The sequence below is a fragment of the Penicillium hordei genome (assembly GCF_028827395.1).
Source record: "Penicillium hordei strain IBT 12815 chromosome Unknown utg000001l_segment0_segment0, whole genome shotgun sequence".
NCBI classification, from domain to species: Eukaryota; Fungi; Ascomycota; class Eurotiomycetes; order Eurotiales; family Aspergillaceae; genus Penicillium; species Penicillium hordei.
Window position 1 is genome coordinate 6,684,876 of NW_026623142.1, and position 13,597 is coordinate 6,698,472.

General features: G+C 50.7%; 3 protein-coding genes across 3 annotated transcripts; 1 reads left to right on the forward strand and 2 right to left on the reverse strand.

The window, feature by feature from the left end:
• Window positions 1–724: 724 nt before the first annotated feature.
• Window positions 725–1,258, reverse strand: N7537_002541 (uncharacterized protein; the record flags this gene model as incomplete). Its single annotated transcript, XM_056893599.1, has 1 exon — window positions 725–1,258. One exon carries the CDS (start codon window positions 1,256–1,258, stop codon window positions 725–727), a length of 534 nt encoding a protein of 177 aa, XP_056758594.1.
• Window positions 1,259–1,307: 49 nt separating this feature from the next.
• On the forward strand, window positions 1,308–1,835 carry N7537_002542 (uncharacterized protein; the record flags this gene model as incomplete). The annotated part of the gene is made up of 1 exon (XM_056893600.1): window positions 1,308–1,835. One exon carries the CDS (start codon window positions 1,308–1,310, stop codon window positions 1,833–1,835), a length of 528 nt encoding a protein of 175 aa, XP_056758595.1.
• Window positions 1,836–3,360: 1,525 nt separating this feature from the next.
• On the reverse strand, window positions 3,361–13,318 carry N7537_002543 (putative translational activator; the record flags this gene model as incomplete). The annotated part of the gene is made up of 12 exons (XM_056893601.1): window positions 3,361–3,504; window positions 3,623–3,773; window positions 3,879–4,148; window positions 4,312–4,395; window positions 4,904–5,454; window positions 5,507–5,648; window positions 5,711–5,792; window positions 5,847–6,002; window positions 6,059–6,250; window positions 6,304–10,128; window positions 10,187–13,138; window positions 13,198–13,318. 12 exons carry the CDS (start codon window positions 13,316–13,318, stop codon window positions 3,361–3,363), a joined length of 8,670 nt encoding a protein of 2,889 aa, XP_056758596.1.
• Between the last annotated feature and the right edge of the window lie 279 nt (window positions 13,319–13,597).

The window sequence follows — 13,597 nt, forward strand, 5'->3', positions numbered from 1 at the left end:
TAACCAGTGTCACATTATGGAAATTCCCATATTCTTTGGAAATGATCATCCACTTGTGGACCGCCCGAGGGTCTCATTGGGCCGAGGGCTAAGCGCCGTCCATTTTGTCACAGGAGTTGCTTCCACCCAGCCATCAGAAGAAGCGCCGGGTTCCAGACAAATGAAAGAAAAACCCCCTGGCAAATTCTGTGGAAAAAAAAGGTAGAAAAATCCCTGTATATAACCCTGCCCTCTTTGTATCTGACATGATACACTTTTTGGGCCCCTACGAAGGTGAATCGTGAACTGTATGGAATCCTGTCCTGAGCACGGGATTATGTTCGTGGCTGTCTCAAGGCTTCAAGTAACAAAGCAAACAGACGGGGCTTGGGTGAACCAGCAGAGTCAACTTGATAAGCCTACTGCTTTGTCGGTTGCTTTGTCGCTTTGTGCTTCGTCCAGCATTCATACAAAGGGGCTTATACAAAGGGATCCATCCTTTTACGTCGCCTCCATGTTCGATTCACCGATTACGCACTCGCCAAATATCATCAGATCTGTCGTTTAACGACCGGTGCCCCCTGCGGGCTCGCAGCGAGATGTCGAGTGCTTTTTCCGCCATTGATACTCACTCTATACCGCTCAACAATTTCATCCGGATGTGGTCCACAGATTTATCCTCTAAACCCCCCAATCTGGTAACACTCACATCAATTCAAACGGAGACTGTTTATCCTACGTGGGTCTACACCATATCTGGCCCCGGGCCTGATTCCAGCACCACAGCCACTGTGCTGGACTCATCAACACTGAACCCAAGCACAGTAACCGTGGCTCTGACAACAACGACTGAGCTATCGACGACTAATCGGGACACCGTAATATCGACTGTAAGCTCTACGGCGACAATCATTTCAGAGTTTTCAACTTCGACTCTAATCCCAACAACCTCGGTTCTCTCAAGCTCAATGGGGGACTTTCCTATTGCGGCAACTTCAGAATCATCCGACCATCCTAGCAGCATGTGGATTCCATCGGTTCCATTAACTACATCGAGTATATTTCTTTCATCATCACTGCCTGTCTTGCCGGAGACAGCCACTAGCTCCGTAAGCCCCATGAGCTCCTTCAGTACCTCGGTCAGCTCGAGCACCACACCATCAAATACGCCTTCAACCTCACCATCCATTGGAACAGTCACGAGCGCAAGCTCTTCAGAAACAGCCCAGGCTGAAAATTCGAGCCCCTCCAAAGTCGGAACGATAGTTGGAAGCGTCATCGGAGGATCTGCAATCACGATCTTCGCCCTACTAGCCTGCGCACTCTATATGCGTCGCCGACGACGAAAAACAGCAACAGAGAGGCTAGGCATCCAACAGGAACTACTACGAGGTGACTCAACGAGTTCATCAATCAGCCACCACCACTACCACTCCTATCCCTCGATCCCAGCCAATATCGGCCCGCGATCACCCATACTCCCATTCATCCCGCTGCAACAACAGCAGCCCTCAAATCCAGACCTATCTCTAGATAGCATGTATCTGCGCGGTGAGACAGCGCAAGACCCCTTCGCGGACCCGCCGTCCGCAGTCATCGAGATCTCAGCCCCATCTCGCTCGGTCTCGATCTACTCCACTTCTTCCCGTGGCGCTGGGCTCGGTGGGCAGGGGTACTGGAATTGCGAGCGTGAGGGGTCGGATTCCCTCGTTGTGCCCCATGGATACTTAGGTACGCCTGTGATGCGTGATAGCATGCGCAGTGACCCTTTCGATCTTGATCTTGAGCCTCCGCCGAATGCTCATCATCGGTCTCCCATTCCTCCGATCCCGAGTACGTGGGGAGCCAGGTTTTAGATGGCGGAATTTCGCTTTTGTTTTGCTTCATGGTTTTCTCTCGGGTCGGGCTTTGCTTCCTGCATATATTATACGTTCGCGCTGATACACTTCCTTTTTTTATTTTTTTATTTTTTTTTATTTACGACGACAAGATCTTACGAATGCGATGTCTGCATGTTTTCTTTTTTCTTTCTTTTTTGTATTTATTTGCTTACTGATATTCCCCTTGGGTGCATTTATATCTCACCTGGATGGAGTTCGGTGTTGAAGGTCTAGGTTGTTCATTGGGGTTATATTGATATGTACGATTTCAAGGGAGGGCGGAAGGACTTGAATTTCATCTGTATTTTCAAGATATATTGACATATTTCCACCATCCATGATTTCCTTCTTTTCTTCTAGGAATTGTTGAGAAATGCGTCGCGTTCGAGATTTGCAGGGTTAGGATGGCACCACGCTCAAGACATAATTGCTGTCTATTTGCATCACATATATATTCAGAAGTAGTTGAACGCTATTGGAAGCTACTCTAGGGTTATTAGATATCCCATAACTTCGTTTTACCCTGATGTTTGGCTATTAACCATAGATTTCTATACTCGAAAGATTGTGGGGTTGCGTGATCTAGATATATATCCAACGGTAATCACATTTTGACACAAATCTTGTTGGACCTTTGGTTTAATTGTCTCATAGATATTTCAAAATAGGCTAAAAAAAACTCAATTTTGCGTATTCAATCTTATATCCATGTCAATATTGTGAGTTGAGTGGGCTGTTATGTCTAGAAGTGAGTGTGGGTAGGCCATTTTAGATCAGAATCCCCAGAATAGTAGTGGCGTAGCCACAAGACCCATAAATTACGTTGGAGGTCTTTGATCCACGAGGCTGCAGTTGCCCAGGGGATAGGATTGTGGGAATCGAGATAAAGTCTGCATAAAGCACGAGATGGACATCTATGATACTGGTGATACTCCGGGACTGGTCAGCGACGAGCACCTTGGAACATATCTGGTGATCTCTGAGGCTATGAGCAGCAAACTGGGAGCATAGGGAATATACGAGCAATACCATCGAATAGTATTTACCGGCTTATAGAGGGAACAGATACGATCTGCTTCTCCGCATATCAAGTCTATACCAAGTCACAGTAGATATGGACCGGGAACGAGGGTGCGGTTTTTGTTATGTTTTTTTGGTGAAGTAAAAAAAGATTTCCTTTTGCTTTCTCGTTACATTTTAACAAGAATAGCTTGAGTATCACATCATCATCGCATCTTCCTATTTCCCATACCCCATATTTTTCGAAAAGATCCAGGAAGGCCACGAACCCCATGCTATCAGAGAAAACAAAGGGAAGGAGAGAAAGTCGTAACAGAATCTAGACTAATAGGAAGACGCTGAAGGCCGACCTGAGTTCGATATCGGGAACAGCCTAGAATCCCGAATCCAACCCAGAAGTTAACCGTTTCCAACCTCCGGACCGCCGAATTGCAAGAAAAGCGTCAAACAACGGAAGGGTAATTGAATTTTTGTATCAGATTTACTCTTCGTTGATCAGAGCCTCGCGCTTGGCATCCTTGCGCTCCAACCGGCGCTCACGGAGAGCCTTGTTCTTGGCACGCTTAGCATCCATCTCCTCCTTGAGGACACGGTCGCGTGCACGCTCAGCCTTAGCCTTCTGGATCTATAGCGGGAAAAAGAGAACGAGTCAGCCTGGGTGTGTTCTGTTTTGCGTCTTTCATGGAGGTTCATGTTTCCATGTTTGATCGTCATCCGTGGGGTTGATTCCGGTTGTAACTTACGTGCTCAACGAGGGCACGCTTGTGCTTGAAGGTGTTACCCTTGCTCAGGTGGTAAAGCTCGTGGTAAAGGTGCTTGTCGATCTTGCCAGCGGCGCGGTAGCGGACGAGCAGACGACGGAGGACACGCATGCGGCGCATCCAGAGGATCTGGCTAAACAGAGGAAAACGCGATCAGCAAATGTGTCCCGGTTCGAGCTCCATCGGGCGAGTCCGAGACAGGCCGGAGGGAGACAAGAGATGGTGGTGGTGTGCATACCTGGGCATACGGGCGTCCTTGGTACCCTTGCGCTTACCGAGACCACGGTGACGGCCGTTGCGGCGGGCCTCGTTGAGCTCACGGGCGCTGGCGCGGGAGTGCATGGTGACGGGCTTGCGGATGATGAGGCCATCGCTGACGAGCTTGCGGATGGTCTGGCGGGAGTTGGCGTTGGAGATCTCGCTCATCTCATTGGGGTCGAGCCAAATCTTGCGCTTGCCGCAGCCGACCACGGAGGCGGCGAGGCGCTTCTGGGTGGTAAGGTTGACCCTGTGGTGGTGAGAGACCCGGTCAGCATCATAGCACACACATCACGAAGTTGTTCCTCCACTATAACGAAAATATCGGGTCCACGAGTTGGGTGTTGGACATGAATTTCCACAGCACACGGGAGTGCATTCGAGAATGATAACAGTTTGGAGATAGAACTCACATCTTGATGTCGGCGTATCGACGGTCGTTGGCGGATGATGTTCGTGGCACTGAGAAATCCCGACGGTGAGAGTTTGAGAGGGCACTGCGGGCCAGATTAGGTCAGCCGAGGGCTAAGCGAGTGCTCTTTCCACAACTGGCGGAACGCTCCAGGGTAGATGCCCTAGCGCTAGTCCGAATCGGGATGATGGAACTTGAAGATCTTGCAGTCCGGGGAAGCCAAGAGTACTTATACTGGGAAAAGCTGGAATGAAGTTATTGCGAGAATAGGAGTATTGCAGTTTGATTTTTCATCTTTTTGTCGCTTTTGCAATTTTCCATGACGTTCGTGGTAGATGGCAAAAGAGAGATATAATCACGTGACATCAAATACGGGCAGTGTCACCTGATCTCATATTCCCATTTAGGGAATAGTGATCTGCAGTATAAAGTCCATGTATGTTGTAGATGGTTGCCAATTGATATAGAATGACGCAATATAAAATATACAAAAACATACATATGCATAACTTTTGTACGATTAAAACAAATAAAACCCAAGGGTATATCTATAAACATCTAGATGCTCCCTGGATGCGCAAACAGATCATCACTCATCGCCAAAGGCCTCTCCAAGGTCAACCTTGCCAATGCTCCACAATTCCTTCTCATCATCTATCTCATCATTCGACAGTCCCAAGCCACCTTCACCACCTTCAGCCTCCCGACGCTCACGCGCCTGGTTAGCCAAACGAATAGCAATGCGCTTGAAGTAATCAGACATGCTGCGCTTGGGGCCTGGTGGGAGAGATGCACCCGGTCCGGCCATATACTTGTCAAACACCTCACTTTCAGACTCGACCACGGAGAAGATGGCCAAGAATGCTGCTTCTGCAGCCAGCTTGACCGGAATCACCAGATCACGGACACTAGCGAAGATGGGCGGTGCGAGCAGAGCCAGATGAGGACGGGCCAGCTCGGGGTGAAGACGGCTAACAGTCCGGATGACCACTAAGCTCAACCGCCGGGTGTCGACAGGGTTGCCGACCTGGATGGCAGATGCCAAGGCCTCGAATATGGTCTTGCTTGATTCGAAAGCATGGTCGCCATCGTTGGACAAGAGATATTTGCCTGAAGCAAGAGCGCTGTTGTCGGAGACAAAGGGCTATCTTCAAGTTAGCCTCGAGCAATAATAAACGGTTTAGCATTCCACTTACATCCTTGTTTGCAAGACCCTGGCAGATGACAGTGGGCAGCTCCACAGAGAAGTGTTCTGTCAAAACCTCGGGGCATTCAGCCAAAAGAGCGTTGAGTCCGAGAACCGCTGCATGAGAAAGGGAACCAGAAAGGATACGGTTCCTACAAGGAAGTATATTAGTATCCAGCGAAATCAAACCACGAGAACGAATGAATATGCATACTTGATCAGAGGAACCGAGCTTGCGGCAGGGAGGACCTTCACGAGAGCACCGAGTAGACGAGCGTTGGTAATGGAAACGGAATCTGTGAGAATGTTAGAAAGCCATGAAACTCAGAAATAGTTAATAATAATCTTACCGGTCTGGTCGCTAGCGTCATCGTCAATCAGACCAAGGATCGCTTGCCGGGATGCCTCGCTCATATTGGCACCGGCCTTGCCAACCACCTCCTGGAGAGCCTTCATCATGGCGTTCTTCACGCCAATGTCGGTAGTCTTCGATCCAGCAATAAGTTCTGGAGATAGAAATTAGCGATGAGCTACATCCCATGTGTAAAAATTCCAGACTTACCTGCAATCAGAGGATCAACTCTGGGGGTCAGCGTAATCAAGATACCAAGACCCTTGGCAGCACGGTTGCGCAGAGTCTCGCTTGTGGTGTCGGCCAGACCACGAGCGAATGTACGCTGAAGCTGAGGTAAGAACGGCTTGACAGCCAACGGGATCTTCTCCAGCAGCTTGTTAAGAGTATAGAAGATAGCGCCTGACAAAATGAATTAGTAAACGATTACCACATAATGGCTTTGCATAACTTACACTTGATATCGACTGAACGTTCTGACACAACACGAATGAGTGGGCCGGTGATCTGAGTGACGAAAGGCTTCAATGACTCGGCACGAGTCCGGTCAATGATATCTGACATCGCAAGAGCCGACTGGGTACGCTGATCGGTAGTACCGTTGAGAAGACCTTGTAAGAAGATTGGCAAGATAGCCATGATACCCTTCGGTAGACTGAATCCGGGCAGATCCGCGCCAGCCACGCCCACCTGTCGCAGAATCTGGCGGGTGGGAATAGCCAAGCTCTCCATCTCTTCCTTGCGCATGTGAGACATGAGACCAGTGAGGGCAGTCCATGCTGACTTGACGACATCCTTGTCTGGGTCGTCAAACGAAATCAACAAGGCACGGATCAAGTCCTGGTAGTACCTTGAGAAGTCGACCTCGGCCTCCGAGAAGAACTTGGTCAGATGGAGTGCTGCAGCAGCGCGACGATGGTGGTCGTCGTGCTTCACAAGAGTGACCATCACATTCATGGCAGCGCTCAGGCCATCGTACTCGTCTACGGACACTAGGACGGTGTCGAAGGCAGTGCTGAGCTCTGTTCGAAGCTCCTCGTCGGTAGTCTCGATGATGCCGTCCATAAGGGAGTTGAGGATGGTGGACAGTCTCCTTGTCATGGCAGAGCCAGCAACCTCGGCCAGAGATGCCAGGGCTCTGGCGTTGAAAGCAGTAATTGGCGGTGTGAGCAGCGTGGGAATGAGGTTGGGAAGGATAATATTGGCACGAGTCTGCTCCGTGAGAAGCGTCAATAGAGCCGACAACGCCTGCTCGGCATCCTCGTCGTTTCTCAACAAATGGAGAAGATAAGGCAGGACCTGGTCCACGACCCGCTTGCCCATAATCTGCTGTAGTGAATCGAAGGCCTCGGCAGCAGCTTCTCGGACATCATCGTCGTTGTCGACTAGAGCAACGCGCACGGTGGAAATAAGAATATCCTCAAAGTCCTCCAGCGCATCGGGGGAAGCGGCATTGATAAGCTCACGCAGAGCAATACAGATACCTTGCTTGACCTCCACATCGGGCGAAGCCTGAAGACCATCTTGAAGCAAGGGCAGCAATGTATTGAGAACAGACTCTCCAGCCTTCTTGATAAGGTCTCCAAGAGCATTGCTGGCAATGACCTTCTGCTCCATGTTGCTGGACCCGAGGCGGCGGATAATGAGCTGAGACAGCGTAGGAACCATATCCTTGAGCGTTCTGGGGGAGGCGACAAGTGCCTTCCAGACACCCAGGGCCGCACTCTTGACCTGGCCCGAGGTATCGCAGCGACAGATGTACAGAGCAGAAAGAACCTTGTCTCTGCGCTCGGCTCCGAGAACCTCCAACAAGGATTGGCCAGCTTGAGTGGCTTCCTCCTCCTCTTCGTCTCCCTCGTTCTTGCCAGAGATACCAGTAAGACTGAAGAGGAGATCGCCGACAAGCTCGACGGAACTCAAACGGATACGGTAGCTATCGTCCGCAAGACCACGCTCCAACTCGGGAAGCAAGAGATCAATAGCCTTGTGGGCGAAGTTCTTGACAAGTAGACGACCGGCCCGGAGAGCGGTTTCGCGAATAGCCTCAATATCATCAGCGAGACCAGCAAGAATAGGGGGAATGATCTTGCTGAGGTAGTTGGCGAAGCTGTTACCGAAGCAAGCAGGCAAGAAGATGAAGAGGGTCATAAAGCCTTCACGAACAGCAGGCTTGGCACTGGAAACGTTCTGGAGAATAGTTGGCAGTGTCTCCTCGAGTCTGGTTGTACCAAGGCCTGCAAGGACCTCCGAAAGAGCCTGAGCAGATCCAAGTCTGTCACCAGCACCAGTATCGGATTTGAGAGTAGCCATAAGGTTGGGAATGAGCTCTGGCAGAGCGTCCTCTCCGAGTTTCTCGATGAGTGAACCAAGGGCCTTGGAGGCAGTAGCACGGGTTGTGGGAACTGGGTCAACAATGGCCAGGTTGAGACCGGCCACAATGATAGGCAAGTGCGAGATAAGATCCTTACGCTCTGTGAGATGGGCCAAACTGCCAATAATTTGTGCCGACTTGCGCTTAGTGTTCGATCTGTCACTAAGACCACGCTCGAGAATGCGCACAACAAGGGCCAGGGAGGGAGCATCGAGGTAGTGAGCGAAAGAAACCTTGATCAAGGAATCCAGCGCCTCATCTGTGTGCTTCGTTGGATCACTCAAAGCCTTCAGAAGCACGCCAACCAAGCTCTTCACTTCGGGGTTGCTGATAACCTCGCCGAAGCGTTGAAGACTGCGGTTTGCTGCGCTACGGACTTCTTTGTGGGTGTCATTGAGCACAACCGTCAAAGGTGGAATGATATCAGGCAAACTGGCTGCAAGCTGCTGCGGGTCCAGGTAGGCCATGGCTCCAAGCAGATCGCAAGCACCCTTCTGACTACGCCATTGTGTATCATCCAAGCCGTCGAGTAGGGTGGGGAGAATCTCCTTAACACCGTAAGAGCTAAGGTTTTGGAAGCAAGCCCTTGAAGCCTCAAGACAAGTATCGCGGACGCTGATGCTGGTGTCACCAAATCCTCCTAGAAGCTGGGGTACAAGGTGGATCACGTAAGGCTCAAAGGTGCGCCCCAGAACTAGAGCGAAAAGCTCATAAGCTAACAAAGCGCCTCGTCGATGGTCCTTTTCTCTTTTGTTCTCGGCGGCCTCCTTGAGCTGGCTCATGATTCGGTACTCCCGCAAGGTGGCGACCCCCCTACCACACACAACTGCAGCGAGACCGTAAGCAGCACCACGTTGGCGGGGATAGTCAGGGGCATTGAAAAGTCGGTGGAGTAGATTTTCCACGTACTCTGCCGTCTTGGAACCAGACGATCTGATCAACGGTGGCAGGCACTCGGACACAGCGTGCTGCACAGACTCTGAAGGGGTATCGAGGGCAACGAGCAGTTCACTGATAACAGTTTGCAAGCGAGGATCATCCGCCTTGAGATGTGTGGCCACAGATCCATATAACACGATGACAGCCTCGTTTAGCAGGTCAGAAGTTTTTGTGTCTTTATCCGAGGTTTCCAGTGTTGTTTGGAGTAATTGCATCATCTCCTCAACCTTTGACTCTCCTCGCAAAATGATAATGGATTTACCACTCTCTGTCATCTGGCCACGGACCCGGGAGTTTCCATCGAGCAAGGGGCCCTTCTCAATCAGGAATCGCAAGAAGGAGACACTTTCGTCACCATCGAATCCATTCGTCATGGCATTGAAAGCCAAGGCAATACCACTGCGAGCCTCCCAGTGGTCTGCATTGTCTATCTTCTTGGGCATTCCGTAGGCGTCCTTTTCGGGTACCTTAGGTTTGATTTCTTCCACATATTTGGATTGCAATTCGGACAAAATGCCCGCAAACTTGCTCTTATCAAACTCAATGGCATGTGCTAAAGCGCGAGCAGCAGCGCCTCTAAGCTGGTAGTCCTTGGAGTCCAAGTATTTCATGATGTTGCTGAACGATGTGTCGTCAACCTCCAGCGCATTGTCTTCCCAGATCGTGTCTGCAATCTCGGCGTTCTCCTCCACCAGGTCATGGCAGCCAAGCCAGATGTGCTCCGAGAAATCGAGGTCAGTCAAATCGATCTCAGCCTCGATGACCTGAAGCACAGTTGTTCGGACAGAGGCCTCAGCGACGATTGTTCCCTGCAAAAGCGTATCCAGCTCTTCGCTGTTGATGTTCGGCGAGATGCATCGGCAGAAGTCGAACAAGGTATCCTTGACCAGCTTGTAGTGCTGAGTGTATTTCTGCATGGCGGATAAAAGTTGACGTAGAACCTCGACGCGAGGAAGGCGGGTGTCGGTGACTACATATAGCATTAGCAGTTGGCTTGACATCAGTTCATCAAGGAAGGGAAAACTCACAAGAGCCAGAGTGGAAGGACAGGAACTCAAGAGCAAGGAGAACTTGGGTGCCTTCTTCTTCTCCCTTTGCTTCTTCGATGCCGTTCTGGGTCAAGACTAGAGAGATAAGCGGAAGGACGTAGGCGAGCGATGTGGTATCGAAAGGACGTTGCTCAGAAGCAAAGCGCAATCGGTAGAGGATTCTTGTCACGAGTTCTCCGAGGGGTTCCAATTCCATATCGGAGGGGAGGTTGGTGTTGCCGATAGCGCGCAGTGTTGCGATACCGACGAAAGAACGCAAGGGACCAAGGCGGGTGGACACCTCGTCGGCGCAAGTGATGAACGCCCGGGAGACAACATCACCGACAAAAAGGCCCGCGCCAGCCTGAGCAAGCGATAGCAAAGAACTGACGGCAGCGTTGATCCACCCCTCGACGTCGTTGGCGGGACCTGTTGCGAGGCCCTGGATAAGGCCCGCTCCTCTTTCGATCCGCTTGACTTCTTCCAAAACATCTTGACGGATCTTGGCCTCCTTGGCAAGCTGGGCCTTGACCTTGGAACTTTCCTCAGGCGTCAGCTTCTTTTGGCTTTGGCCCTTCTTTTCGGCTAATTGCGCACGGAGCTCTTCTTCCCACTTCAGGGTATCATAGTCCTTAGTGTTCTTATCAAAGGCAGGCTGCTTCGACTTGCTGCTGAGCACATCTATGAAAGCGGTTCCTTCGGGGGTGCGTGAAATGGCGGCATCAGTGGCAGTGAACTTAGATAGTCGAGTGCCGTCCAGATCATATTTAATCTGCTCGACCAAAAGCGGGATCATTGCATCGGGAGCAACAAACGCCAATTCAGCTCCAGCACCCCAGACAGCGAGGTTAACATTCGGCACCGCTGACTGCACAGGGTCTGCGTTTACGCGAACCAATTGCTCAACGCAACCGCCAGCGTGTGCGCGCACAAGGTCTCCAGGGTCCGTGCCGGTCCTCAAGCACAAATCAATCCAAGAGGTGTTCGGAATCAACTCAGGTCGACCCAGAATCAGCATTTCAATGAGCAGAACCTCCAGATCGGAAGAAGAAATTCCAGAGGCTTCTATGACAGCCTTGGTTGGGCAGAGAGCCTTCAAGACCATATGAAGCAGGCGTTCGCTCTCCGGTCCAGCAGAAACGGCTGCCGATTCCTTCTCTGCGGTCCGGAATGAAAAGATCCAGGCCCACAGTGCATTGAGGACAGTGCGTCCAAAAGAGGCCACATCCGTCAGATAGACTCGGGATAAGTTTTCGGCGGAGTCCTCGCGAATATTTGAGGGAATAGCAGGCGCGGTAATTGCGTAGATAAAGGTCTGAGCCCAAGCCGTCTTGGATGCGTCTTCAGAGCTAGCAAACTTGGATCCGGACGTAACAGCGGCCAAAGCCCTGACAAGCCACTGGACCTCTTCCTTGGAACTCAACTTGGAGTATGTCTTGGGGTTGAGGAGGAAAGAAGGCTTGGGGCTCAATGTCATCGATTGGGTTACGTTCTCCTCCCAGGCTGACTTGGCGGACCCCTGAACATCAGACACTCGGTGGAACAGAGCCAGGAAGAGATAAGCCGAAGATAGAGCACCGCTCTGGGCCGAGGGAAGCGGGTTAGCAGCAACCTCGCCAAACAAATCCTTCATTTTAGCGAGAAATTTGGTGACAAGTGGTTCAATTTCAGGAGACTTCAAATCCTCAAGATCAGACTTCCATAGAACTTCTCCTACTCTTGCTTGCCAGATCTTTCGGAATGGAATTCGCTTATCGGACACACCCTTAACGATGGTGTTGATAGCATCATCGCTAACCTTGAGCTTAGATTGAACGAGGTAAGTAAGGTGTTTGCTGAAGGATTTAATCTCCTCTTCTAGAGCAGCTTCATTCGACTCCCGTGTAAAGACAGGGCAGAATCCTTGAACAATCTCTTTCGAGACATCCGCCGAAGGTGAAATAGCCGCGATGGCCTGCGCATAAGCCAGGCGGTGCTCAGGAGTAGTAATCTTCTGGGTTTTCAAAGGACTGATGATTTCACTTGTGATCTTCAGGACCAAGGTATCGGTTCTGCATCGAGATAACAAGGATGCAAAAGAGTCAGATGCTCCTTGTCGGATTGATGGGTTGTTTGACTTCATGCTAGTTAAAAGATGCTTGGAAAGGCGTGTTTGCACCAATTCCGAGAGATCAATTTCTTCCGGTAACGAGGCACACATGGGAGGAATCACGCCGCCGAGAACCACCTCTGGTGCTCGTAGTATGGACTTTTCCAAGGGAGGTACCAATTCAGTAGCAACATCTTCATATGTTACGAAGGAAGTAAAGAAGTCAGACATGCCATTGGCGACATGTGCGGGCACAGCAGATTTTGAGCTCACGACCTCCTTGATGTAGAAAGTCAAAACCTCCTTCTTCAACTCTTCAAGAATTGACCTCTTGTCCGCTAGCCGCGCACAGACTCCACATACAACACCGAGAAGAGGCGCATTTTTGTTCCCCGCGGTAGAGTCTGCAGTCAGTCGACTAACAGACTGCCGCACTGCATCAGCACCCCATGCCTCAGACGAAAATACGGCGCGCAAAGCACGTCTTGTTACTCGGAGAGCCGACTGCTTTACTGCAGGCTTAGGATTGTGGGAAAGACAATTTTCCAGGGTCTTGGCATCAACCGCAATCAGGTCTAGGACAGTGGCCAACGGTGTGTTCTTGTCCTCGCTGGCCTGCTGCAACAGAATACAGCACCATTCCAACAGAACAAATGCAAACGAGGAAGCCAGACCTGGTCTAGAAGCCTCGATTTGCAATTTTTGCGTAAGGAATTTTAATTCTTCGGTCGCATTGGGCCCGCGGAGGAGAGAGCGGAGGCATTGTTGGACCGCCTGTCGGGAGGATCGATCGACATAGAGAGGATAGGTACGGAAGAGCAACTCGAGTATATCGTGATGGGTTTCTGGTGATATTTCAGACCCTATAAAAATGAATATTCAGTAAACCTGCTTGTCATAAGGCCGTGGATTATCACACTACCATTCTTGTCACGGAGTTCTTGCAGGGCCCGGAGCCGGCGCGAGGTCGAACTCGAGAGGAGAACGACCTGCAAGGCATCCAGATCCCCGGCCTTGACCTGGTCCCATGGAAGTCCATCCATGATCGGCGGTCAATACGGGGGAATGGAGAGAGAAGGGGGTGGTTCAGAGAGTGTTGAAGTTGGTGAAGTGGGCTAGAATGCTGTCATAAGAGTTTTGTGTGGGGAGCTGGATTCCATCCCGCCATTAAACAGCCATGGCCGACACTTCGTTCTTTACACATTTCAACACCCTTTTTGGGGAATATTCTACACCATATTTGACAGTATTTTATAGGCCAAATTCATTGGTCTTTGACCGCTGACTTTCAGCGTGCTTTGAAGACACCTCTGCTAGGCCCG